The sequence below is a fragment of the Equus asinus genome, chromosome 1, assembly GCF_041296235.1.
Source record: "Equus asinus isolate D_3611 breed Donkey chromosome 1, EquAss-T2T_v2, whole genome shotgun sequence".
Taxonomy (NCBI): Eukaryota; Metazoa; Chordata; class Mammalia; order Perissodactyla; family Equidae; genus Equus; species Equus asinus.
In genome coordinates, this window is record NC_091790.1 from 196,297,502 (window position 1) to 196,324,106 (window position 26,605).

General features: G+C 55.4%; 2 protein-coding genes across 4 annotated transcripts; one reads left to right on the forward strand and one right to left on the reverse strand.

Annotated features, from left to right (window-relative positions):
• The first annotated feature begins 355 nt into the window (after positions 1-355).
• On the forward strand, positions 356-10,089 carry ZYX (zyxin). Of its 2 annotated transcripts, none has more exons than XM_070515087.1 (10): positions 356-524; positions 1,074-1,293; positions 1,758-1,957; positions 2,112-2,204; positions 2,323-2,841; positions 7,185-7,305; positions 7,456-7,625; positions 7,748-7,926; positions 8,832-8,952; positions 9,537-10,089. In XM_070515087.1, exons 2-10 carry the CDS (start codon positions 1,086-1,088, stop codon positions 9,639-9,641), a joined length of 1,716 nt encoding a protein of 571 aa, XP_070371188.1. In that variant the 5' UTR covers positions 356-524; positions 1,074-1,085; the 3' UTR covers positions 9,642-10,089. The 2 variants fall into 2 exon arrangements, with proteins under 2 accessions (XP_070371188.1, XP_044623999.2); XM_044768064.2 differs by lacking the exon at positions 356-524 and adding an exon at positions 634-948.
• A 71-nt stretch (positions 10,090-10,160) lies between these two features.
• Positions 10,161-25,046, reverse strand: EPHA1 (EPH receptor A1). 2 transcript variants are annotated; one of them, XM_044767914.2, is made up of 18 exons: positions 24,888-25,046; positions 23,821-23,888; positions 19,492-19,773; positions 18,123-18,525; positions 17,734-17,889; positions 17,069-17,413; positions 16,786-16,913; positions 16,386-16,536; positions 15,830-15,926; positions 15,542-15,600; positions 14,582-14,707; positions 13,521-13,706; positions 13,320-13,381; positions 12,992-13,198; positions 12,653-12,802; positions 12,183-12,376; positions 10,592-10,747; positions 10,161-10,511 (listed from the first exon to the last, which is right to left on the reverse strand). In XM_044767914.2, exons 1-18 carry the CDS (start codon positions 24,967-24,969, stop codon positions 10,433-10,435), a joined length of 2,931 nt encoding a protein of 976 aa, XP_044623849.2. In that variant the 5' UTR covers positions 24,970-25,046; the 3' UTR covers positions 10,161-10,432. The 2 variants fall into 2 exon arrangements, with proteins under 2 accessions (XP_044623849.2, XP_044623917.2); XM_044767982.2 differs by lacking the exon at positions 23,821-23,888 and having other exon boundaries at positions 24,888-25,016.
• Between the last annotated feature and the right edge of the window lie 1,559 nt (positions 25,047-26,605).

Here is a 26,605-nt window from a genome sequence, read left to right on the forward strand (position 1 = left end):
CTGTCGAAGACGTGTCGCCCGCGTCCACGCCCGTCCTTCCTGGCCCCAAGTGCGCCGGCTGCCCTCGCCTCCGCCCCGCCCTCCCACCTCCACTCCCACCCTGGCGGGCCCGGTCTCTCCCTCCCGCAAGGTTTAACCGAGCCGCAGGCGGTGGCGCGGGTGATGCGAATTCCTAGAAGCCTTAAGAGGCTGCCCAGGATTTGAAGTTAGGATCCCCCAAGGACCCTTAAGTTTCCTGCTCGCATCCCACGCCCCCATCTCCCGGGTCACAGAAGGGCCTAGGGGGGCGTGGGCAGAATCGAACGCCCCGCTCAACATCCCCGCCCACCCTGGAGCCCAGTCCGGGCTGACCCGGAGGGGATTTGGGTGGGGAGGTGGAGGAGAAGCTGGATGGAGGTGGCGAGGGTGGGTAACAGCAGGCCTGCAGAGGAAGGGGGTGGGCCGCAGCGGAGGCGCAACTCGTCTGTTTCGGTACCTCTGGGGCACCCTTCGGACCTCCGGCGGCTTAGCCCGGAGCGGGGACAGTGAGTCAGATCCCGGGCACCCGCGAGTCGAGCGGGGACGGCGGGGCAAGTCAGGAAATGACATCAGAGGCCTGTGCTTGGGGAGGGGTGGTCTGGGCCTGGCCGGGGCGGCAGCGGGGGCAGGAGGGAGGGGGTTGGGGACGGGGGCGGGAGGACCTTGGTGGAGCCTCCGGCCCCGGGGCAGGATCGGGGCCCCTTCCTGGGGGAGTTTCCTGCCTCGTCCACCCTCCCCGCCTCTCCCCGCCCCCTCTCCGGGCCGCTCCTTGTATGGTCTCGCTGCCGCTCTCTCCCCGCCCCCTCCCGCCCTCCCTCTTCGCTGCGTCCCTCCCCGGCTGGCTGGAGGCTGCTCGGGACCGGGACGCAGAGTCCGCGGACCCGGCGCCGAGGCGGCCACCGAGATCCGTCGTGCACGCTCCGGCCCGCGGTGAGGCGCGGGGAGCCGCCCGCGGCCGGCCACCGGGAGGGGCGGGAGGCGCCGAGGGGAGCCGGGCGGCACGGGGGTCCTCTGCCGGCTCGGCGCCGCGTAACCCGGCCCCCCACCGTCCACAGCTCGGCCTGGCCATGGCTGCCCCGCGCCCGCCTCCCGCGATCTCCGTCTCGGTTTCGGCTCCAGCTTTTTACGCCCCGCAGAAGAAGTTCGGCCCGGTCGTGGCCCCAAAGCCCAAAGTGAATCCTTTCCGGCCCGGGGACAGCGAGGCTCCCTCGGCCGCCGGGGCTCAGCGCGCACAGATGGGCCGGGTGGGCGAGATTCCCCCGCCTCCCCCGGAAGGTATGCGGCTGGGCTTGGGGGGGACCCGGGCGGGCGCCAGGCTGGGGGCAGTCGTTTCGGGAATTTGGGGGTGTCTGGAAAGGCTGCAGCAGAGGGGGCTGGGCGCAGCCACCCTGTCCCGAGCAGATGTTCTTACCTCATCGTGGAGCTCATGGCGGGGAGCCAGGGCTCCTGGGACGGTTCCAAGTCCCCCGCCTGGGGGTGGGAGGCGGGGATGTGGGGCGCGAATCTTCCCCTCTGGGTCCGTTTTCCGAAGTGTAACGGGAGCTAACACCGCTCCTTGGCCGAGCCCTCGACCTTTCCTGACCCCGTGTTCCCAGGGCGTCCTGCACCCCCCTTTCCTTCCCAAACGCTCCGGGACCCCCGAGAAAGTTCTGGGTTAGGAGTTGGAAGTGGAGAAGGAAGGGAACTTGGAGAAGGGTAGAGGGTTCTCTGCTGACTGCTCACACTCCTTCCTACCCCAGACTTGCCCTTACCGCCCCCACCCCTCCTTGGGGATGGCGACGACACGGAGGGCGCCCTGGGAGGTGCCTTCCCACCGCCGCCTCCCCCGATCGAGGAACCATTTCCCCCTGCACCTCTGGAGGAAGAGATCTTCCCTTCGCCGCCCCCTCCGGTGGTGGAGGAGGGAGGGCCTGAGGCCCCCATACCGCTCCCCCCACAGGTATGGAGGCCCCCGAGAGGCAGCTACACTGGGACACCCCCGAAGGGGGAGAGGAGGGTCCTTTCTTCTGACCTCCCCTGCACCTCTACCCTGATGGGGTGGGGCGGGGGGGAATGGAGGACTGGAATGGGTGCTCTGACCCCTGACCCTCTAGCCCAGGGAGAAGGTGAGCAGTATTGATCTGGAGATCGACTCTCTGTCCTCCCTGCTGGATGACATGACCAAGAATGATCCCTTCAAAGCCCGGGTAAGGGACAGGAGAGGAGGAGAGGCAGAGCTGGGAGGAAAGTCTGGGGATGGAACTAGGGAGGCAAGGCAGCACCCTCCTCTAACCACACTTCTCTCCCCTCTGCCTGCCCTTGCAGGTGTCATCTGGATATACACCCCCAGCAGTCGCCACTCCATTCATTTCCAAGTCCAGTACTAAGCCTGCAACTGGGGGCACAGCACCCCTGCCTCCTTGGAAGTCCCCTTCTAGCTCTCAGTCTCTGCCCCAGGCTCAGGCTCAGTCTCCCAGCCAGACACAGTTCCATGTGCAGCCCCAGCCCCAGGCCAAGCCTCAGGTCCAGCTCCATGTCCAGCCCCAGCCGCAGTCTGTGCCTTTGGCTAACACCCAGCCTCGAGGGCCTCCAGCCCCACCTCCAGCCCCTAAGTTTTCTCCAGTGACTCCCAAGTTTACTCCTGTGGCTTCCAAGTTCAGCCCTGGAGCCCCAGGTGGACCCGGGTCACAGCCCAATCAAAAATTGGGACCCCCTGAAGTTCCCTCTTCTACTGGTCCAGGCTCCCCTCAGCCCCCCAGCTTCACCTATGCTCAACAGAGGGAGAAGCCCCGCGTGCAGGAGAAACAGCACCCAGTGCCCCCACCGGCTCAAAATCAAAACCAGGTGAGGGAGAGTGGGAGGACTAGGCTGAGACAGGGGGTTGGGGGGGCGCCTAAGTCAGGAGCCAGAGAAGGAGGTTGACAGGGAGAGTAGGGTGGGTGTGCGGGTGGTGGGATAGGAGTTTTCCACCTCTAGGGGTGGACTGGTGAGACAACGGTGAGAGAGAGAGCTCTTCTGGAGCAGGGCCTGCAGGGTCTGGGGCTGGGTGGGGCCAGACTGGGGGCGGGGAGGGGAGAGCAGCACAGACTGAATTAGGAGACGGCTCTGGTTGCCCTTCCTTTGCACCCTGCCCCAGAGTGTTAAAGGGGAGAGATGAGATCATAACCAGTCCAACCTCGGTTCTTCTCCCTTCTAGGATTCTTGAGTTAATATCTCTGCTCCTCTGAGGCGCTCAATGCCCCAGGCCCTAGCTGGTGCTGAGTCGCCACATTAGTAAACTCTGGAGCCAGCCTCTGCTGAGTGCCAGGCACTGTGCTCTGTGCTCGAGAGGGAAGAGATCTCTCAAAGAGCTTAGGCCTGAGGGAGTCGGTGGACCTGGGGTAGAATTCTCACTCGCAACTCATGAGACCCCAGGCAAGCTAGGTGAACTTTGAGCCTCAGTTTCCCCTTCTTTAAAATAACACCATCGACCCTATATGATGGTTGTGAAGATTAAGTGAGCTAATGCATAGAAAGTGCTGGAATCTGTATCTAGCACATGAATGCTCAAAATAGAAAGGTTATCTATCATTCCTACCTGGTCATTCCTGCCTTCCAGTTGAGGAGACGAGATCTCCCGAGTTGAAGGGACCCTGATGGCCATAGAGTAACTGTAGCGTGAATGTCTGTGTGTGTGCAGGCACAGTGTAGGAAGAGATGCCAAGTGCCAATGAGTTTTGCAGAATCCTGTGTTACAGGAACTCCAAACAGGGAGTCACCATGGAGGTTGGCAAGTGAGGACAGGCATCATGGCGCTGGTGTGCCTTGAAGGATGGGTGGGACCTAAGAATCCGGAGAGGAGAGAGAAGGGCATACGGGTGGGAATAGCATGAGCAAAACTCAAGGGCATACGTATAGCCAGGGTGTTTGGAGAATAGAAAGTAGAAAGTTCCTGTGGGAAAATTATCGAGCTATACTTGGAGAGGTAGGTGGGGACTCGAGGGAGGAGGAAATGAAATAGCACACCAAGGGAGCCTGTGGGTACTGCAGAGTTGTTAATGGTTTCTGAGTAGGTGTGTGGTCGGGACGGAAGGGCTGGTGACAGCCATGCTTTTGGAAGTTTTTGGGAAAGTTTTTCCAGCAGAGGTGTGGATTAGAGGTAGGAGGCCAGTGATGTGTGGTGGTTCCCTCCTCGGCGTCCACAACATTAGTCGAAGTGAAAAATAAGGCCCAGATAGGAGCTGTTGCAAAGGAAGAGCCTCCAGGACGTGGTAACCGATAAGCAGTTGGAAAGGCCTGGGTTTGTTGGAGAATGACCATATTGCTGACAAAATAGAGAAGTTCAGAAGGGGAAATGGTTTCGACAGGAAGAAGAGGGGTCCAGCTGTCAACATGTTGAGCAACAGGTTCCAGATTTCAGCTGGAACTGTCAATTCAGTTAGAAATGGAGGACCGGGTTTTAGGAGAGGGCCCCGGACTGGGCATGTGCGTATGCGTGGTCGTTGTGTGCAGTGATAGTAAAGCAGCAGGGCCTGACGAGGCAGCCCGAGGATGCAAACACAGGAGGAGCTGAGAGCCTCGGAAGAACCTTGGGTGATGCTCATGTTGACCAGGTGGGAAGGGGAAGCAGAGCCCGCAAAAAGGATGGAAGAATGGTGGAAGGAGGAGGACAGTCTCAAGTCAGGGTGGGATCTCAGAGAAGAGAACGTGATGACTGAAGAGCTCTTCAGTGGGGAGTTTGAGGACCAAGAGAAAGCCGGAGATTTGACTATGCAGGAGTCATAGATGCCGTGGAGTGGCCTGTTTGTGCCCTGTAGTGGGGACATAGTGAAAGGAGTTGAGGAGTGAGTGGGTGGTGAGAAAATGGAGTTGCCAGCGTAGCCTGCTCTTGGAGGTTGGCAGGGAGATGAAATGACTAGGGGAGGGACTCTGTGTTCGTGTTCGTGTGTGTGTGTGTGTGTGTGTGTTCGTGTGTGTGTGTGTGTGTGAGAGTGTGTGAGAGAGAGAGAGATTTCTTCAAGTTAGGGGAGGAGGGCTCAGGTGTGAGTGTCAACCAGGAGGAAGAAGCCCAAGGACGAGGGTTAATGATGCCCGAGAGCCGGGCTCCTTCTGGGCTGGAATCCTGGAGGAGAGCGTGGTGACGCCCCCCAGAGGCATTGTCAGGGAGCAAGGACAGTGTCACCACAGTGTTTTCTGTGGAGAGGAGGAACGAGGAGGGAGCTTGAGCTGGCTGGCTTCCATTTTCTAAGTCGTGTAGGAGGTGAGGTCATCGGGGAGAGCAAGGGGGCAAAGCAGTTGGGGGCTCAGGAGATGGAAAGGTTTGGAACAGCTGCTGTGGGGAAGACAACTGGGAATCCGCAGTATTTGACTGGGAATCCGCATGAGCAAATACCAGACAGCCGCGCTGAGACTGGAGGGCACGGAGGGTGCTGCAGTGTTCTGGGAACTCCCTCTGCAGTGTTCAGTGATCTCTCCACCTACTTTCTGCAGCTTGGAGGCAGAAACAGGAAGCAGGCAGTGGTGTGACCCAGGGTTGAGAGTAGGCCTTATCTGGTGGCTGAGGGTAGCAGAGTGGCCATGAAAGCCTTGTAGAAATAGATGGTCAAGGGGCTAGGCTGGGAGGAGGCAAGCCAGAAGGGCTTGATGCACAGGCTCACTGGGGAGGTTGGGAGTCAGTGAAGGAACTGAAGCCTTTCTGAGTAGGTTCATTCTGTAGGTATGAATGGGGGAAGGGGGAGGAAGGGAGTGGTTGGGAGGTCAAGCCCAAGGTCCTGGAGGTAAAGGAACCAGTAAATCTCAGGTTCAAGGTGTCCCATGGTAGAAGATGCCTGAGATGGAGGGAAATTTGGAGCCACTGGAGTTGAAGAGCCAGAGGTCTGAGTGCCATGGGTGTTCAAACTGTGACATCGATGCTGGCTGGCAGGCAGACAGGGAAAACTGGCTGGATTGAGTGTGTTCTGAAGGAGCATGGTTATCCACGAGAGCTGATGTCTATGAGTAGTTCATACTTCCAAAGATTGGAACAGGCATTTCAACTGGCACCAGAGAGCAAGGGCTGGCTGAGTCTGTTTCCTCTGTCCCCAAGATGCCAGGAAAGGAAGATTGTGAGAGGAAAGGGTGAAGCTTACATTGTGGAGGAGGATTTCACGGGATGCAGTCAATTAAGGGCAGGAGGTGGCAGGAGTCTGCAGGGAAAATGGCTAAGAGCTGGGGCATCTATGGATCTGTGTTTCCCTGGGCGGATGCAGCTCTGGATGCAGACTGAGGTGTGAGAGTGGTAGAGCCAGGGCAGAGGGGAAGCCATGGGAAGAGGTAGCTGGAGGCTTTGAAGTTCCAAGTGACAGGAATGAAGGCTTTGGCATGTAGAACTTTTAGTGATGGAGGCCACAGTCCTGGGTCGACTTAACCTAGTAATAGAGAAGACCACCTAGCATTCCCATTGCAGCGTCTCTTGGAAATGCTGGTGCAGGTCAGACAGGCCTTGGGGCACCTCCTCTTGGGACTTCTCGGGGTTCCTGGGAGTACCCCCCTAACCCCATCCCTACCCCCAGTCTCCACATCTCTCAGGATCCCCTAAATAGGGGTGGGTGGGCCTGGGGAGTGGCCCTTCTCTGAGGCCTATTAGGGAGGGAGTGGGGTCAGGCAGTCCAGGAACCCCTGTCTCTGGAGGGACTGCAGGACCTCTGCATGGGGAGCTGGGGGCGGGGCACCTGCAGACAGCTCTGGGGGTTTAACCTGTGATTCCCGCCTGTGTTGTATCCTCACGCTGACAGGGGCTGCTCAGCAGCAGGCGGGACGGGTAGGTGTGTGTGTGCGTGGGTGCGCACGCCGTCGCGTGCCAGCCTCTTCTGTGGGGGGCCATGTCCAAGCATGCTCTGTGGAGTTGATGCGTGGCCTAGTGTGTTCGGTGCTTCAGTGACCTGAGCTGCTGTGTATGTGGCCTCCGTCCGCTCAGTCATTCTGGCCTGTCTGTGACTGCCCAGGGGGGTTTGGGCAAAGTGGGTGGAAGGGTCATCTCCTTCCTTGTATTTGCGTGGTGCTGGGGGTTGGGGGTGGCGGAGACTGAGGAGCTTTCAGGGTCAAACCTGAGTGTCTAGGAAATGGGAGGAGAGAGAGTCCTTACTGGAAGAAAGTGGGTTAGCTGGCTTGGGAGGGTTCTTGGAGGGGGTGACCCTTGAGAGAGTATGAAGAAAGTGTTGGGGTTTCAGGTGCGCTCCCCTGGGGCCCCAGGACCTCTGACTCTGAAGGAGGTGGAGGAGCTGGAGCAGCTGACCCAGCAGCTGATGCAGGACATGGAGCATCCGCAGAGGCAGAATGTTGCCGTCAATGGTGAGCCCGCCACCCACCTGCTGGGACATCTCCCCCCTCCATTACTGTGCTGGCCAGTGCCTATGGCTCCACTCCCTCTCCGAGCCAGCTGATCCCTTGCAAACTCACCCCTGTCCTCCTATTTATTTCTGTCTTCTCTGGTCTTCTCAGAGTTCTGTGGCCGGTGTCACCAGCCCCTGGCACGTGCACAGCCCGCAGTTCGTGCTCTGGGGCAGCTGTTCCACATCACCTGCTTTACCTGCCACCAGTGTGAGCAGCAGCTGCAAGGACAGCAGTTCTACAGCCTGGAGGGTGCACCATACTGTGAGGGCTGCTATACTGTGAGTCAGGGTTGGGGCTGAGGGGGCACCCCTGGCTCAGCCAGGGGCCAAGGGTGGACGTGCCTTGGCAGCTGGCTGTTGGGTGCCAGCTCCCTGCCAACCTTCTACTGCTCCCTCCTCAGGACACCCTCGAGAAGTGCAACACCTGTGGGCAGCCTATCACTGACCGCATGCTGAGGGCCACGGGCAAAGCCTACCACCCGCAGTGTTTCACCTGTGTGGTCTGCGCCTGTCCTCTGGAGGGCACCTCCTTCATTGTGGACCAGAACAACCGGCCCCACTGCGTCCCTGACTACCACAAGTGAGGACCCACCCCCCACCTTCTAGGCTCCTCTCTGGGTTCCAACCATGGTTTGTCTAGGAGCCAGGCTGCCCCCTGACTCCAAGGCAGCTCCAAACCCCTGGTCTTGCTTTCTGGCCGCACATCCTGTCTGTCGAGGGCAGAGACCGGTTCATCTGGATTTAGCTGTCCAGGGGCCTTGGACCTGGGTAGCAAGTCCTGTCCCCTACCCCCCCTCGCTGCCCTGGGGCCTTGGCTCGGTGAGGCTCTTTTTGGGTGTGGTCTTGCGTTCAGCAGTGTATGCGGCAGTGACTTCATTTCACACAGGCTGGTTTCCCAAAGCTCCTTTGGAGATCAGCTGTTTGGAACTCTGGTTTCCCCCTAGAAACAATGTTTACAGGGTGGTTACTTTCTCAAGCCAGCGGCAAAATCCCGTATTGGAGCTAAAGGGTGGTGTGGGAAAACGGCAGAGTCTGGCTCCCATTCCGACAGGGTGTTTGAGGCGTACGTTTTTGGGATTCCAGCTTGGGCTGCCAGAACTTCACATCCCTCTGTGTGCCTCAGCCCTGTGTAGGCCAGGGTCAGGGGTCCAGGGATGAGACCGGAGAGGGGCGCCTCTGGGTGTTCTTTCTGCAGGAGCTGCAGTGTGGATGTGACAGGGGCAAGGACCTGGTGACAGAGGTTCCCAGGCAGATGAAGCTTTGGGGGGAGTGACCGGAGGGGTGGGAAATCCCCTTGATAAGGGCCAGTCACGGCAGCCAGTCTTAGGCCTTTCTGTGGAGCTTCCTCCACCTAGAGATGTGGGGCAAGATGGGCAAAGAAGTCTGCCCTGTGGGCATGCAATTGCCATCTCATTTCCTCTGCTCTCACGGGTGGCGCAAGCCGCCTTGCCCCATTTGGACTCCCACCTGCTCTCTGCCCTCCAGGCAGTATGCCCCGCGGTGCTCTGTCTGCGCGGAGCCCATCATGCCCGAGCCTGGCCGTGAGGAGACTGTGCGAGTGGTCGCCCTGGACAAGAACTTCCACATGAAGTGCTACAAGTGTGAGGTCAGCTGTCCCTGCGGCCCCTCAGGGCTGGAATGGTGGGACACTGCTCACCAACCAGGTGGTGGATGGCGCCAGCCTTGTGGGAATGGGTGCTGCAATTTTGAGGGTGGCCAGTGGCAGTGCCCATGCCCACGGGCTCAGATGCCTCCATTGCTGCAGGAAAGAGAGTGTGGGGGTTTTGGAGGGTTACTTTGAGTTGCAGATAAACCAAGAAAGGGGTCCGACCAATGGGAGGGAAGGGTATTGCGTTTTGTTATGGTCTGGGTTGGGGTCTCTGAGGTTAAGGAAGAGGTCAGAATGGAGTTGAGACAGGTGGGAGAGCCCCCATTTCCCTTACTGGGGTGGGTGCCTTGGAAGCAGTTCCACCCACTGCCCATCCTCATGCAGGAGAGGCCAAGGGACAAAAAAGTGAAAGTGGGTAATAGCAGAAGGAGGGGTAGGAGTGGGGGGCGGGTGTGGTAGGAGGACACAGATGATGAGGGCAGCAGCTGAGCAGGAAGCATTTGTCTTCCTAACTTAAAGATGGGGCTGGGGGTTGCACAATGGCCTCCCGCCACTGTGCTCCTCCTCTTCCTTCCTCCCAGGACTGTGGGAAGCTGCTGTCCATTGAGGCGGATGATAACGGCTGCTTCCCCCTCGACGGCCACGTGCTCTGCCGGAAGTGCCACACTGCCAGAGCCCAGACCTGAGTGAGGACTGCAACCCCATTTCCCAACAGCGGACCACCCACACTGAGACCATCCCACCCCTCCACCTGCTCCGCCCTCCTCAGTTATTTTTTGATGTCCAGCCCCTCCCTCCATTCAGACCCCACCCCAGTGTCCCAAGTGCCCTGATGTAGGGCCCTGACGTGGCCTCAGGCTGCAGAGTCCTCCCCTATCCTGCAGGGACCACCACCCCCCCCCAGCTCCCCCACCTGAGGGGGCGCCAGGTTGAGCGCTGCTGCTTTCACTGCTGCACCGATGCCCTCGGCTGGCCCCTGAGCAGCCTCCTCGTCCTCTGCTTGCTGAGGGCTGGAGACACCCTGACCCTCTGGGAGGCTGGATTGGGCCGGGCTCACCTGCCTGGACATTCCCACCTGCCCCCTTGCTGCCAGGTTGTGGCTACAGCTACAAATAAAAACCTTGTTTTCCAGAATTCTTAGTCAACTCTTCTGTGCTTACAGCCCTCACTGGTGGGATGGAGGAGAGAGGGATAAAAAACCAGGGTAAAGGTGAAAACTCAGTTCCTGTTTATTTACAAAAATATATATGTATATGTTTATATATATTAAACCCTCCCCCAGACTCCTCCCACAATTATCTTTTTACTTCTACCCCCACCTCCCTTTTTAAAACAAAGAGGCTCTAGAGGCAAGTTCCTCAGGGAGAGGTGGGCAGGAGCAGCACCAAATGCCCCTCGTAGGTTGAGGGGAGGGACACGATGAGTGACCACAGCCCCATCCTTGCTCCGTGAGGACAGGGTCAGCTGAGGCGAGGGCTCAGTCCTTGAATCCTTGAATACTGCAAAGAATGCGCTTCTGGTGTCCCGGCAGTGTGATCCCCATCTGCACCAGGTCCCTGTGGGCAAGGAAGGCCAGTTGTGAGTGTGTGGCTCAAACCCCAGCTGCGTCCGCCTACCCGTTCCCCAGGGTCCTCACTCAGCCGTCAGCTCCAGCACACACTCCATGGTGTCCAGCCCGGCTGAGTGGAAGTGCAGGATGTAGCGTTTCATTCGTATGGACTCCAGCCACTCAGGGACGCTTCGATAGGGGATCCCATCTGAGCCACTCAAGCTGGGCAGGCGAAGAGTCACCCTGTGGGACACGGGCTACCTCAGTCTCAGGGAGATGCTGAGGCTGTCCTCAGCCTTCCGTCCCCAGCTTTCCTGAAATCGGGGCTCAGCCTACAAGCATCTGCAGCCAGCATTCAAGTTGGGTGTCTGAGCACAGAGATTATCTAGATTTTGTGGATTAACTCAGCCATTGTCTGCAAACCCACTTCCTGGCCTGTTTCCTGGTGTGCTCACAGCAACAGACAGGCTGACAGTCCTGCTACACTGACAGACCGAGGTGAAGCAGCAGCCCTAGAAGTCTCGAGCAGAAGCGAACCTCCACTGGAGTGGCCAGCTCTGGACAACCGACTGGAGGCTGGTTAAGAAATGAAAGTCTCAACTACCCGGCTGAGAGGAAGCAGAAGGCAGGAAAGCCGAGGCCTTGGAAGGCGGGTGTGGTCCTGCCTTTTTTCAGGGTGGCCCCTTGTGTTCTGGGAGCAGCCCCTGCTTGCCACCTCCAACCTCTGCTGTTATTCTTGCACTCTGACACCCACAATACAATGAGTGTTCCTCTACTAGAGCCAGCCAGAGCCAAAAACCATTAGCAAAGTAAATCTGCTGGGGGAAAAATATCCAACATTCCAGAAAGATTAGCACATGCAGTCTCCAGTGTACAAGGGAGTTGTGCTCCAAAAGATAGTTTCAAAAGTTGGAACTTGGAGCACATTTTCTCCCAGAAACAAGGTTATATATGGTGGTTTGATACAAAGGCCAGCACACCAGGGCTAGTTGACCTGATAAAGCATTTGAAGTCCGGCCTTGCTCATCTCCCCCACCTTACCCCCTCCACCAGTTCATTCTCCAAATTCTGGCAATGTTTTTAGTAAAATGCAATTCTGACCATGTCCCTCCCATGGACAGTTTTCAAAAATTTAAAAACCTGTGCTCAGCATAAAGTCAGAACTTCTCAGCAGACCTGGTCCTCCTTGCACTGACCCCTCTCCAGCTTCAACTCTGGCCACTGTCCCTGAACGCTGCTGTCACCCTGCACTATTTGCATTGTGATTCACCTGCCCTCGGCTCCTCAACCCATGCTAGCCACACAGTCTGGGAGCCTTCCCAGACCCCACAAGGTTGCCCCTCCCAAGTCAGGACTCGCATCCCACTGTCTGGCACTTGCTGGGTTCTCTGTCTTCCCCACCCCAATCGAGCTGACCCAGCCCCCTGGAGCAGGTTATCAGCTTGTAAGCACTGCTCCCACGTGCCTTCCATCTCAGTGTGTTTGCTTCCTATCTTCTATCAGACAAGAGCTATCAAGGGTAAGACCACATCTCCTCACATCAAGGTGGACTCTCCCTGAGGGTGCAGGCGTGGTCTTGCCTCATATGCTGGCACCCAGGCCCAGCACTTGGTGAATGTGGCTGAACTGGGAATGTGGCCCATTTCCATTCTCCCAGATCTGCCCTCCCCAGTGTGACCTGGGATCAAAGTTAGCGATGGTCCGCAGGGAGTGGGGGTTGGCAAGCAAATGATCCAGGTGTGCCTTCAGCTGGTGGAAGTGGGGCCGGCGGGCCCGGTCGTAGGCCCAGCAGTTCTTCATGAGCTCATAGAGAGGGGCAGGGCAGTCCACGGGAGGGGGCAACCGGTACCCATCCTCAATACTCTTCATTACCTGTAGCAGCAGAGAGGGGAAGGAGGCCTGAGGTAGGAAACTAACCTGGCGGCCCGTGAGAAACCTCTGTTCACCTAAGATCATGGCAATGGAGCCTCTAAGCCCCCTGACCAGGGTGGGGGTAGTACAGGGGGTGTGAGCCAAGGTGACCAGAACAGATAGGAGTACAGAAAAACTGTGGATCAGGAAGAAGAAATAAAGGTATTTGCAGGAGGATTTTGGGAAGGGATGAGAAGCGACTGAGGGATGATGTGGGGAGAATTGCCCTGGGCTTACCTCCTGATTGCTCATCTCCCCATAGGGCTTATCCCCAAAGCTCAGCACCTCCCACATCACGATCCCAAAGCTCCATACATCGCTGGCCGTGGTAAAGATCCGATGGGCAATGGCTTCAGGGGCTGTCCAACGGATGGGGATCTTTCCTCCCTAATAGGGCATGTGGAACAGAAAGCTGATGTGTTTCAGGGCATGAAGGGGGGTGGAAAAAACAGCTGTGTGAAGGGGATGGGAAGTTATTGTGTCCAAATGAGCATGCATCTCGTGCTCATATGTGTGACTGCACGAGTGGCATGTAATTGTGTGTGAACATGCATGCGGCGAGTACAGGGCTCTGACCTGGGTTTCATAGGTGCCATCAGAGTTGTCTAGGAAGCGGGTCAGGCCGAAGTCAGACACCTTGCAACATAGGTTCTGACTCACTAAGATGTTCCTGGCGGCCAGGTCCCGGTGGACATAATTGTGGTCACTGAGGTAGTTCATACCAGATGCAATGCCCTGCAGCATGGCCACTAGCTGTCCAGGGATCAGCTGGTCCTCCCGCTCCTGCGGCAGGTAAGTTGGGTGAGTTAAGGGATGAGCAGGGTCTCTTCTTCCCAGGCCAGGAGCCAATACCCAGGGACCCGTGGCGCATCCCCTTTCCCAGCTGGTCCTCGGCCTGCCTCACCCTCAAGAAGGCATCCAGGGCTCCGTTCTCCATAAACTCTGTGATGATCATGATGGGCTTTCCTGAGACACAAAGCACATGTCACTACGGCAGCCTCCACCCTGTCTCCACCCAGAACCAGACTTCTGCCCCTGGCAGCACATCTTCCCTGCGCTTCCGTGGTCCCATCCCTCCCAGGCTTCCGGAGACCACTCCTCATACTCTTTGTGATGACGCCTTCCAGGTGCAGAATGTGTGGGTGGTTGAACTGGCCCATGATAGTTGCCTCTCGAAGGAAGTTCCACCACTGACCATCTGGAGATGTATCTTTCAACGTCTTAATGGCCACAGTCTTGCAGTCCTGGCTGGGGATTCTCAGGGTCCCTCGATACACTTCCCCAAACTCTCCTGGGTAGAAGGAAAACAGGGCCATGGCCTGATGCACTGTCAGCCTCCCCCGGGGGATAGGCAGCGATATCCTCCAGTCCTTCAGTTCTCTTTTCCTTTCTGGATCCAAAACCTAGCATGCCCTTTCTGGGGCAAGGGCTTGGGGTGTACTTTCCAGGGAAGGGGACAGGACTCTGGGACAGGAGTGCAGCTCTGTGACCTGTTCAGCTGTCTCCTGGGTTAGCAGAGATCTTGGCTAACGGCAGATCATCAGTAAATGCTGGGCGAATACACATTGTGCAGTGGTCCTGGAGTGTGTTCATGAAGGGCAGGCTGGTCCAGGGCCAGTGCATAAGTGAGCGGGAGGCTGACCACTGCCGCCTCTCTTCCGCGAGCTCCTCTGGTCACAGCTTGGCCGACCTGGCCGCACAATCAGCAAGGACACTGCCAAGCTTTGTTCTCTGCTCAGATCCATTTCCCCCGGTGACCCAAGGAATCAGGGCAGCCCAAGGACACTGGGCCCTCGTGGGGTGGAATGCAGGGCGAGGGAGGCTCTGAATTTCTCCCACGTTTGGGAACCATCTGAGAATAACCTGAGCCTGGGCACAGCGATCCCTCTTCTGACAAAGAGGATGTGTTTAACACTCTTTATCAGAAACTCCATAACCACGGAAGCAGACCTCGTAGGAGGCTCGTATCCAGGACACCTGATAAGGGGGTTATAACATGAACACAGCAGTTCAAGGGGGATACAGGGTAGAGCAGGGAGGGAACTCATCTGGGGGAGCTCTTGTGCCAGAGGAAAGGCCAGCTGGGATCCTCCTCAGGGAAGGGCCAGAAGGAAGGGGCTGGCTAGCAGCTCTGTGCTGCCACGGGGGGGAACCTGCAGGGCTCACCTTCCCCTATGACGGTGTCTACAATCAGCCAGGTTGGATCGAGCTCCTGGGTGAAGTCCAGGGCTCCCTGGGCAGGGTCCTCATATGCCTGGAGGTCCACATACGGCTTCAGCCACAGCTTGTCCTCTGTGGGGAGAACGGCAGAGCTCGGCCACAAGAGCTCCCACATTGGGGCTCAGGAGTATTGGGTGGGGGAGGCAGAGAGGGGCCAGCTCCAGACCCCAGACTTCTCATTCTTCTGTTCCCTGAGGAGTGCTGTTTTGTGGCTGAAGTGGGAGAAAGTCTCCATCCTTGGCAACAAAGCGTCCATAGCCCACTGTCCTTTCTCCTGTCTAAACGCAAAGCTCCGGTGTCCTCAACCTCCAAGGGCCAGAGCAGTGGGCCAGGACCCAGGCCCAAAAGTGTGTTCACGGCCTCAAGTTACCCAACGTTCCCGTGGCTCGATGACCCACGCTTCGAATTCCTTGCCCTTCCTTCTCACAGCTGCTCACCATATTCCTCCAGTCACTCACACCTCGTTCACATTCCAAGACAAGCCTCACACCCGCCTCATTACTTGGATGGACCACTGACTCCCCCTTTTGTGGGCACTAATGAGGTGACCAGCAGGAAGCCCACATGCCTCAGAGGACTTTAGGGAGCCTGCTGGCAATCCTCTCCCGCCCAGCCTCAGCCCGCAGACCTGCCCAGCTAGGAGGGGGAAGGCCGCCCAGAGCCTGGTGCAGGTACAGGGGCACCAGCAGCTAACAGGCAATGGCACAGAGCCTCTGGGGGGCTTTCAGGACACAGTTAATTAACCAAAGTTAATTAGGCAGCAAAACACAAGAGCCCTGGAGACAACAACTTCACTTGTGCTCCCAGAGTTGGCCTAGCAAATGTGGGTCCCTTGGTCCCATCCCAGCGGCACCTCCCAACACATACGCACATGTGCACGCACACACACAGGCACTCCTGGCTCACCTCGGTTCACGCTGGTGACATGATCACGCGGCCTCTGCTGCCGTCGCCGCTTAGATTTCCTGTGGGGGTTAGGGGGCAGCTTCTTCAGGGTCCCCGGACCACCTCAGGGGCCCAGTGGGCACTGGCTGAGTTTTCCCCAGAAACAAAAGGGGGTGGGGCACAGGGTGGGTGGAGGGACACACTGGAGCTTTGGTACTAGGGGGTGGGAGGGTCGTTGGGGCTGCATTCAGGGGCTTCTGACCAGGCAAAGGGACCAGGATGGTGGGTGGGGAAGGGCAAGAGCAGCACCTTGAGCGGAAGACAAGTATCCCGAGCAGCAGACCTACACCCAGCAGCAGCCCAAAGATGACGGCCACGATCTCGCCTCCAGTCAGGCTCCTGGAAACTGTGGCACACAAGGTGAGGAAGTCTGGGGGGGGCTCAGAGTCCAGAGGGATGATGGAGGCTACAAGGGACCACCTGGGCCAGGTCCCTCAGTGGGCCTCGGGTGTGCGTCCCCTAACCGGGGAGATGGGTGAGAGAAAGCATGTGGGAAGTGCCTCACACAGGGACCACTAGCTGGGGGCTGCCGGTGGCAGAGCACAAAGCCGAGGGGTCAGGGATTTTATAAGACACTGGCTGACAGTGTCCAGTACCAGTAGGTGTGTCTGAGGAGACCACTACAGGGAGGGGAGTCGGCGTGAGTCCGTGTGGGGTTCTCCCTGAAGAGGCAGCATGCGTGTGTGTGTGTGTGTGTGTGTGTGTGTAGAGGAAGAGAAAGGGCCACCGACTAGAACGTGGTCTAAGTCTCAGTGGAGGACAGAAGCATATGTGTTTGGGGCAGAACACAGGGTAAGCTACCCACCTGGTGGGCTGGTCCGAAACTCCTGATCAGGGGAGAAAGGGCCAGGGCCCAGTGGGGTCAGCATTCGGACTCTGACGATGTACGTGGTGTCTGGCTGCAGTTCAGTCAGCAAGACCCTGGGTTCTAGAACCATCTGATGCCGTTCTTCGTCCTGAGGATGGGGACTCATGTTAACTGGGCTATGCAGAGCCAGACCTGGTGGAGATGATGGGCAGTCGGGAGCATGTGGGGGCAAACGGGTTGGGGAATGTTAAGGGAACAGGCTGTCTGCAGACTTTTATCCTGAGAAAGCCACACAGTTCACTTTGGGCAGTTTTCTCCCCATCCTGCACCCCAGGCTAGCATGTTGGGGTGTGCCCAGGCACAGACACTGGAGACTGTCTCTCAGCCGCATCCTCACCTGGTTCAGCACGTGCAGCTCATAGCTTAGGTTCCCCCCAGGGCTGCGAGGCCGGGATCCCGCCCAGGTCAGCTCCAGCTGTCGCGGTTCCTTCTTTACCAGCCTCAGGGACAGGCCTGACAGTGACTCTGAGAGAACCGAGGGTTCCAGTTGGATTTGGAAGGAGACAGGAAATAACTTAAGCAGCTGTTCAATTGCATCCTGCCCATCAATTTGTCCCTGTGGCCTTACGGCCTTCTGGTTTCCTCCCAGTCCTGTGCCGGCCCCTCTCCAGGTCCCTCACCTGCATGCCCCATGCTGATGCTGAGCAAGGCGCTGGCTGGCTTGGAGGTGTCCAGCCCTGACACTCCATTTTGGGCTGCGATGTTAAAGGTGTAGTTGGCGTAGGGTTCAAGGCCGTCAACACGCACAGCAGGAGCAGCGAGCCCGTCGGCCGAGGGGGAGAAGCGCACACTTCCCCCACAGGGCTGGCAGGGCCCTCCATCCAGCGCTGCTCCCCGACACTGAGAGCACCCCACACTGTATCTGACGTCCTGGCGACCCCCCGTATCTGCTGGGGGTTGCCAACTCAGGGAGAGCTTGGTCCCCAAAACAGAGAAGCTCAGGTTTTGGGGGGCTGAGGGGGGACCTGTGGGAGAAGAAGGGCCATCAGTAGGAGCCTGCTTTGTTCTCACTCAAGCTGCTGACATCTTGCCTTCTTTCATCACAATTCTTGAAGTCCTATGAAAGCTTTGCTGAGAGATTTGATTCCTACTGAGGAAAAAGAAGCTTAAGCGTATCTCTGCGTTCTTCCAGAGAGAGCAGGGGGCAGAGGAGGGGCTTTAAGAGTCTAGCACCCTGCATGGCCCCCAATATGTGATAAACTCTGGAAAATTCCAACGCTAACAAAGGCTCAAAAAAGGTCCTGCACCTCCTCACAGATGGCCTAGCCCCTCCCCCTCGACTCACGTGTACATGCTGCCTGGGGGCCCTCCCCAGGGGCTCGGTAATGGCCGTCCTCACAGGTACAGATGGTGGCCCCCTCAGTCTCAGCTGTGCTGTGCTGGGGGCACTGGAGACAATGGGGTGCACCCATGTCAGCCCGGTAGGAGCCGCCAGGGCAGGCTGGAGAGAGAAGGCAGTAGAGCCGTAGTTATCCAGCGTCTTACAGGCAGAATCACACTCATCCCCACCCCATGTATCAGAAACACCCCTGCATGTGTCTCCCTGGGGCCCTGGGACACTCAGTTTAAAAATCGCTGAGGTGGAGTGTTGGTTTCCTTCTTTTCCTTGACACCCCAGAGACCCTCCCTTGAGTCGTCCCTACAGGTTCTCACCACCTCCTCAAGTCTCCTTACCAAGGCATCCCTCGCCATCGCCACCTTCCTCATAGCCAGGCTCACAGTGGCACCGCCCCACCGGTACCAACCACTCGCCGTCGGGGCTGCAGTGCATGCGGGCGGCACCTGAGGGGCCAGGGCTGGCCTGGGCATGGGGCAAGCAGGTCCCTGCCACTTCCACCAACCCGCCCAGTCTGGGGAGAGTGTCAGGAAATTGGGCCAAGCCATGCACAGCCTCGGGACAGCGCTGGTAGAACACCCGTACGGACACCAGGGCCACACAGGCACCCGGGTTGTGGAAAGCAAGGTAGAGTCCACGGCGGGTCAGGAGGCCCAAGGAGCAGTGCTCCACGTTCAGTTTCACTGAGCCGGATGCAAGGTCTCGGATGGTGAAGCTCTGGTCTGCGGCCACCGTGGTTACCTGAGAAGAAGGTGGGGGGAAGAGGGGAGCAACAGCAAAGTCATGTTTCATTCCCACATAACAGAAATGATTGTTTGCTTAATACTTTACAATTTATACAACCATAAACCGAGGGCTTATTATGTGTGAGCTACTGAGCTAAGCATTTTACGTGCTGTTGACTCCATGCAATCATCCTATGAGGTAGGATGGATTACCATCCCCATTTAACAGATGAGGGAACCAAGGCTGAGAGAGGTTAAAGACCCTGTCTGAGATCACACAATTAACTTCACGACGGGGCTAGAAGTGGAACCCAGGCATGAGACTCCACAGCCCATATAATTTCCACTATTTGAAGGTGTTTCCAGCCTCACTGCCAATGGAGTGATCAGTTATAAAATGTGTCATCATTAATTTATTACTAATAAGAAACTTTACAGCATCTTCTCTTTGGAAAAAAAGAAAGCACACCCTGTAATAACACGCTCCTTACTCTTCTGCATTCCAGTCTGTTTTCTTGAATAGGATAAAGGGATGGTATTAGAGAGAAAGCCTGCACAGAACCATCTTCCTACACAACTCTAGCTATACTCATGCGGATGTGTCACACGTGAATGTCGTGGGCACTGATGGAAAAAGTCAAAATACGTGTTCCCTGCCCCCACCAGGGCACACCGCTATCTCAGTGGATGCATGCAGAAGCCTCTAAAACAGATGAGGCTGGCACTGTTATCATCACTATTTTAAGATAAAGAAACCAAAGCTCAGAGAGGCTAAGTGATGCGCCCAAAGTCAGGACACAGCAGAAAAGGTACTCAGATCCAGCTCTTCTGATTTCTAGTCCCACATTCTTCCCATTATTGTACACCTACACTCTCTTTCTGTTTCTGCCACCTTTTCTTTTTCTTAGCTAAGTGGGGTCATGGAAAGGAGTGAGGCAGGGATCAATGTCAGGATTGAAATGGCACTGAGGGGTAGGAGCACCTTCTGGAACAAGGGCCGTCGGAGCTGAATGCCCACGTCCTGGTCACTCTCCATGTACAGGAGGTTGAAGGTCTCCTTGCAGCCCAGGGGCCTGGCTCCCCCGGGGAAGCTCTTGCAATCCCGCACGGTGAACTGCAGCTCCACGTGGACACGTGACGCCTCCTCCCCCCGGTAGATCCAATTGGAGCGAAGCCAGTGGTCAGTGTCTCCGCCTTCTTGCACTGGGCAGTCCTGGTACATGTACAGGGGTGTCCCATTCAGCATCTGCTGCACCTCACTCCACTGTGAAAGGAAAACCAGAGTCAGGCTCCAAGTCATCACCTGCAGCCCAAACTCAGGTTTTCTAGAGCTGACGGAGAGGAGGCGGGTGTCAGAGGCCCTCAGGTCCATGTTACTTGTCCTGCCCTCTCCCCACCCCTCAGCCTCAGGAGAGTAGGTTAAATATTTAGGGTAGGGAATTTATTTGGATATAGGATGGGCAGCACATCACCCCCTTAACATCCCTAGCCAGCAGCCCTGGTCCCTTCAACTAGCCCGCTCGAATTGCAGGAGTGGGAGCACCCATTTTTACCTAGTTGATCAGCAGAGCTGTCAGGTACCCCAGAGGCAGACTTTCATAGCAAAAACTCATGCACAAAACCTTTCTGCTAATTTGTTCAGGGAAGAGAGGCTGTGTTTAATATTGAGGCCCTGAAACTTCTGGAGGGCAACAACGAGCATAGAAGTCTGTATAAGGGAATTTCACCTTCTCCAATATTCTTTCCAGTTACGGCCACTGTCAAAATCAACAACTGACAGAGCTGGCTGGACTCCTAGACACAATCCAGTCCACGCCACTTAATTTCTTTTATGTTAAAAAAAGTTTTTAAGCTTAGTTAGTAATGACCACTACTAATATAGTGCTTAGCATGGGCCAGTCACTGTTGAAAGCATTTTCCATGAGGAAACTGAGTCACAGCGAGGTCAAATGATGTGCCCAAGGCACTCAGCTATTAAGAGGCAGAGCTGGGACGTGCACCCAGGCACTCATGGATCCGGTTTATGCTCTTAATCATTATGCTTCTATCTACTCATTATAAAAAGTCAAAGAATAAAAACTCACATATAATAAAAAGTAAAAGTTCTCCCCTCTGTGCACCCCATTCCCAGAAGGAGCCACTCTTACAAATTTGGAGTAAAACTTTCCAGATCATTTTCGGTGCCTCTAGAGAAATGTTTGAATGTTTTTCTGTGTGTGTGTGTGTTTTTAACATAATTTTTTTTCCTAACAAGTGTTAGAATAACAAATGTTATTCTGTAAGCTACTTTTTGTTTTGAAAAATGCCTTTGAAAGATGCCCACATGAGTCTATATGGATTTACATAATTCTTTTTAGCAATCCATAAAATAGTATTCCATTGAATGGATATACTATAACCTACTTAATCATTCACCTATTGTTGGACAATTAGGTAGCTTCTAGCTTTTTTGTTTTTTATTTTAAGGAAAATGTACAGATTTCTGTAGAACTGCTATATCAAAGGGCAAACATATACGTTTGATAAGATGGTGCCAATTGTCCTCCGGAAAGGCTTTATCAGTTTACACTTCCACCAATAATGCATGAGGGCTCATCTTCTCAAAAGCTCAACACTCGATATTGATGATCTTTTTAGTTTTTGCCAATCTTACGGACAAAACACAGCTTCTTGCCATTTTAACTTACTTTTCTTTGAGGAGGAGGTTGCATGTTTCTCTTGTTCACTGGCTATTTGTAGCTTTATGCAATTATCTGTTTGTAATCTTTGATATTCTATTGTTACCTTTTGATTGCTTGTTTGGATGAGCTTTCTTCTTAATATTATAGACATTAATCATTGGCTTGAAACGTCTGTTTCAAATATTTTCTCCCTGTCATGCCACTTAACTTTGCCAATGATGACGATTTAAAATTTTTAAATGATGACATCTATAGTCTTTGCTTTGTTATTTTTTGGGTTGTGTATTTTGCTTGGGAACCTCTCCCATCACAACCTTATAAAGGTCTCCTATATTTTCTCGTAATATGTTTGTAGCTTTGGTTTTTAGATTTAGATTTTGATCTCCCTAGAATTTTTTGTGTAGAGTGTAAACTGGAGATGCAACTTTACCTTCTCTTTTTTAGCTATGGACATCTAATTGTCAGTTTATTGACTAGGCTATACTTTCCATATGAATTTGCAATTCTAATGTTACCACACACTAAAATCTCACCTAACGTGGGTTTGTTTTTGGACTTTCTATTCTGCTCCACTGACTGAGGCTTCTTGTGCAATGCCACATGTGTTAATTGTAGATGACGCATAGTATGTTTTGATATCTGGTAGGACAAGTCTCCCATTTCATTATTCTTGTTTTTCAAAAAAAATTACCAGCCATTCTTAAGTATTTTCTCTGTCAGATGAATTTAAGGAAGAAGCTCTTAAATTCTACAAAATATTCCACTGACATTTTGGTTGCAATCCCTTGATTTTATAGAGAAGTCACTGTGAGGCCCTTAGAGAGTTCACTTTCCCAAGGGCTTTTACTCCCTATCAGGCACAGGCTTTTATTGCTACTCTTAGCTCTGGGAAAAGGCAAGAAAAAGCACCAATAACAAAGAATTTGGGGTAGGGTGGGGCAGGGGCAGAAATATAAGCTACTGTGAGCACATATTTTGCATCATGTTAGGGAGTTCAGGGACCGGGCAACGGGTGTCGAGGCAATGAAGCTGCAATGATGGAAGGCACCCAGGGCTGTTCTTAAGAGGCAGCTGTGATGGGGATGCCAGAGTGGAAGGCATGGGGTGGAGGTCAGGTGGAAGGGTGGTGGGTGGTTAATGTGTAGCTCATTAGCTAGACTGCCACAGCTGCAGCTGGAGCCAGGAGAAGCAGATGTGCCCAGCTGTAACTCGCCTCTCTCAGTTCCAGCAGTGACAGATGGGAGAGGACCAGCTGCCCAGGATCAGCAACAAGGATCCTTTCACTTATCAGTCGGGTTTCTGGCTGCCACATGGATACATTCTGGGGAACCTGAACCAATATGCGTGTGTGTGTGTGTGTGTGTGTGTGTGTATGTGTGTATGTTTTGAAAAGATGGGGAGAACGGACAAGGCAGACAGTTGGACTGTGTGACTGCTGCTGTCTCCTTGCCCTCCTAGTACCGCTTAGTCTGAGCTGTGAAAGGGGCCTTACTTCCACTCCAGCCCAATTAGGGAAGAGTTATTTGGGTGAGGGTGGCAGGGGCACAGTGAAGGCTGGTGGGAGCCAGCAGATGGACCTGCAACCCTTGCTGTGGAGTGATTAGCTGGTTTATGAGATGAGGCACCTATTAGGATTGGCCTAATCCAGGATTTTCCAAGCAGCCCGTCCTGTAGGATACATTATGGTTCAGTCTATTAATTCTAATTACAGGCTACTCTGTGGGAGAGCCGAGAGTGGAGCCAGGACCCAGAGGGAAAGAAAGCAAGGAACCCCAATCCCAGAAATAAAGGCCAGATTCCTACTGGAGTAGGAAAGGGGAAAGGGAAAACCTAGAGAACTGAGTCTGGGACCAGAGAGGAGAGAGGGCTGAGGCCAGAGTCCTGGAGGCTGAGGGAAATGGGGCAGCCTCCCGTGGTTCTGCGGCCAGCTCTGCTGAGCAGCGGAAAGGTACTCAGAAAGGTACTCGCTGGGACTCACAAGATGCGACCTCTGCTCACTGGGTATTTGGAATGTCCAAGGAGGGCAGGGACTTGGAGCAGGCTCAAACAGCTGGAATGCATGGTGTGCCTGACTGGGGAGGATGGAGGGCGTGCCGAGGGCTCAGGGACTTCTACTGGGGCAGCTTTTCACTTTGGGGGAGTCAAAGACCCTTTGAAGAATTTGATGAAAACTTTGGCTCTCCTCTCCAGCAAAAAATGTCCACATACATATACACAATTTTGAATACACTTTTATGGGGTTCTCTGACCCCCTGAAACCTATCTGTGCAACTCTATTGGGATTGAAGACACTTTTCCTGTGTTTTGGCCTCAGCCTTCAACCCCAGGATGGTCCATTCTCTCCCAGGAGGAGGTGGGCTCATCCCTGGCAGGACCTCACAAGTATTCAGCCCTCCCTCACTGGGGCAGGGAGGGGAGGAGCTAGGCATTGAAGCTTCCCCATGGGGTGCAGACTGACCCCCCCCATGTCCCATTCAGGAGGCTCTGACTCACTTCCCCTCCCCCTCCCTGAGGAGACACTTCCAGTTTTTCCAGCTCTTTTCTCTGTTCCTCCACCCACCTCTCCGCCCAATTTCCCACTGGCCTTCAGACTTGAGCCATCCTAGGTCCTTCCCTCCCCTGACACTTACCCCATCCTCTGGGGGATCCAGCAGCCAGCCCAACTCTCCCTGTGCCGTGCTTGTGTCCATCAGGGTGACTGAAGGTGGGGAGAAAAGGGGCCTGTCACCTCTGGGGGAGGAGGCCCCACATGTGCAACCCACCTTCCTCCTTCTGGGCCCCCAGCCCAAGACCTCAACATCCTGTTCCTAACAGCCGTGCCTTCCTGAGGCTTAGGGGAGAAAAACAGCCCCGGAAGGAGGAGTGAAGAGCTCCAGGGATTAGTCTGTCTTCCTCCAGAGTGGGAAGGGAGGAAGGCAGAGGGGGGCAAGGGGTGAGGGCTGGATCTTCGACCAAAGTCAACGCAGGAAGCCTTAAGAAGAGCAGCCCCATAGAAGACGTGCACCCTGTCACCCAGCGGGGGCTGGTGCAGCCTGGGGGGGACCCATCAGCTGTAGAACCGAAAGGGTGCCTTTGACGAGAGGCGCTCAGCCTCTGGAGGTCTGGAGTGGGTAGGCTGTGGACAGGGGACTTTAGAGGGGGTTCCTGGGTGGGGAGGCTCCCTCGTGCTCTGCCTGTGATTACGAGTTTGCAGTGGGGTACAAGGCTCGGCTCTGAGTGTGCGAAGTGGGGGTAATAGGGCTGGAGAGGTTGTGTAAGCCTTCACATTAAGGCTTGACCTCTACCACTGGGAACCCCTGCACCCTAGCTTTGCCCCCAGACGCTGGCAGAAGGCGACTTCCAACCTCTGACTTCAGAGGGTTCAGATCTCTGGATTGGGCACCTAAGGCTGAGACTGCTTGGGAATGTGGGGTCCCCACGATTGCTGGGGTGCGGGTCTGGACGCTGCTGCCTCGCAGCTGTCAGGCGCTCACTCCCCACCCCCAGGCGCAAACTGCTGGCCAGCAGGGCCAGGGGTGACTGACCCGGGAAAGGTAGTTGTTTGGGGTTAAAGATCAAAGATTGGCCTAGGCGGTCGATCTCCTGGCGGGCGGGGAAATAGCGCAGGAGCGGGGCGCGAGGAGAGGCCTCCTCAGGAATGCCGGCTCCGGAAGGAGGGGGCCTGCCGGGCCCGGGGGGCGGGGGTGGGGGTCGGTACCTTCCTTGGCGCGCGCCCCCGGGGTCAGCGTGGCGCAGAGCAGCAGCAGCAGCCCGAGCCCCAGGGGCCAGCGCCGCTCCATGGCGCCGGGCCGGGACCTGGGACCGCGGCCCGCTCCGCTGCGCCAGGTCCCGCGGACTGGACGAGCCGGGCGGGGGCGGGGGGCGGGGCCAGCTCCGGGGGCGGAGCCCCGGCCTCACCTGGATCACCTTCTTAAAGGGACAGTAGGGCAGGAAGGAAACTTGTCAGGCAGGTAGTAAACTTCAAGAACCGGAGGCGTCTTGTCCGGAATGGGACTGCGGGCGCCGCCTAGTGGGTGGAATTAGGAATGACTAACCCAGTTCTCATTCCGGTTCTAGACCCAACCCAGTCTTGAGCCAGCCTTTAGCCTAATTCTACCTCGGATTTGAACTACATCCTTGTATTTCTCTTTCTCCCTCTCTTCAGGGCCAAGCACTGTAATAGACCCCGGGCAAGACAGAAGTTTATGCTCCAGTCGGGGAAGCTTGGATGACCATAAGGCAATGCATGGCGGGGCACAACCCTTAGAGAAGCACCTGGAAGGCTGAAAGAGGAAGTAGGCCCAGCTGGCGGGGCACATCGGCTGCGTCTTCAAGAAGACATGGGAACTAGTTTTTCAGTGGCAGAGACTGGGAAAGGCATGAGCAAGGGCCTGAGGACGGGGAGCCTCAAGGGGTGCTCTGGGAGTGGTGAATGGACCCGTCTGACTGCTGGGGCACAGGATTTGTCTTGGGAGGGAGGTAGAAAGGCGGATGTGGGCCAGAGCAGGGAAAGTCTTGATAAACACGTTAAGGAGTTTGAACCTTACCATGCCCTTTATAGAGCAAACATGAGGAATCTGTGAGGTTCTGAGCACAAGTGGTAAAGAAGGAGCAGATCCAGCCTGCAACAGCCCTGTAGTGGTATCCACCCACGGCCCTCCCACCCTCTCGGAGGCTGCCTTACATTATATTTAATAAATGTTTATTCAGTTTCTACTCTGCATGCATTAAGCTCTGAAAGCATCAAGCAAGAGTAAGACAGTCCCTGCCCTAAACAAACTATTAGTCTGAGGAGTGTTGGAGGCTAGTGGGTGCAGCAAGCACACCTGACTCCAGTGACAGGCAAGAGTGGTGCATGAAGGGGGACACAGTGGCTCAAAGGGGAGTGATGTACCACTGAGGAGCTGGCTGTAGGCTCCGTTCCTGGGGCTTCTCCTCCCTGCGCCCCTCCCTGGCTCCGTCTCTTTTGGGTGAATCATCCATGGTTTTTCTATGACTTAAGCTGTTGCATGTTTCAGTCATTGTGGAGGAAGGGAGGCGGTACATTATAGGTGCTTATTTTTTTTCCAAAAGTTAATACTTCTCAATTTTTAATCTTTTTTATGCAGATAGGAGTAAGAAGAAAATGGCTCATAATTTCCTGGCCTAGACTATCCTCACTGGCATAAATAAATGTAATCCATGTACTTTGGTTGGAAAACTCACATTGAACAGAAAAACAAAATGGAAAGTAGAATCCTCCCTCCTCCCGTCCTCCAAATCCTGTCCCCAAAGTTAACCACCATCAACTGTTTCTTGTGATTCCTGGGTTTTTTCCCTGTGTACACACCATCATATGTTTCTCCCCTACATGTACATGCTTTGGAATATACACACACAGAGGGGCCATAGGACGCACACTGCTCTGCACCAGGGGTCTCTTTCTAATGGTAAGGA

Bases quoted from the DNA above. Each gene is read 5' to 3' on its own strand.
- ZYX (XM_070515087.1), top strand. From the start codon at position 1,086: ATGGCTGCCCCGCGCCCGCCTCCCGCGATCTCCGTCTCGGTTTCGGCT. The intron at 1,958-2,111 runs GTATGGAGGCCC...CTGACCCTCTAG, and splicing joins CCATACCGCTCCCCCCACAG to CCCAGGGAGAAGGTGAGCAG. The intron at 7,927-8,831 runs GTGAGGACCCAC...TCTGCCCTCCAG, and splicing joins TGCGTCCCTGACTACCACAA to GCAGTATGCCCCGCGGTGCT.
- EPHA1 (XM_044767914.2), bottom strand. From the start codon at position 24,969: ATGGAGCGGCGCTGGCCCCTGGGGCTCGGGCTGCTGCTGCTGCTCTGC. The intron at 19,774-23,820 runs GTAAGTGTCAGG...TTCCTTTCACAG, and splicing joins TGGATCCCCCAGAGGATGGG to TGGAGTGAGGTGCAGCAGAT. The intron at 18,526-19,491 runs GTGCTCCTACCC...CCTTCTTCTCAG, and splicing joins GACGGCCCTTGTTCCAGAAG to GTAACCACGGTGGCCGCAGA.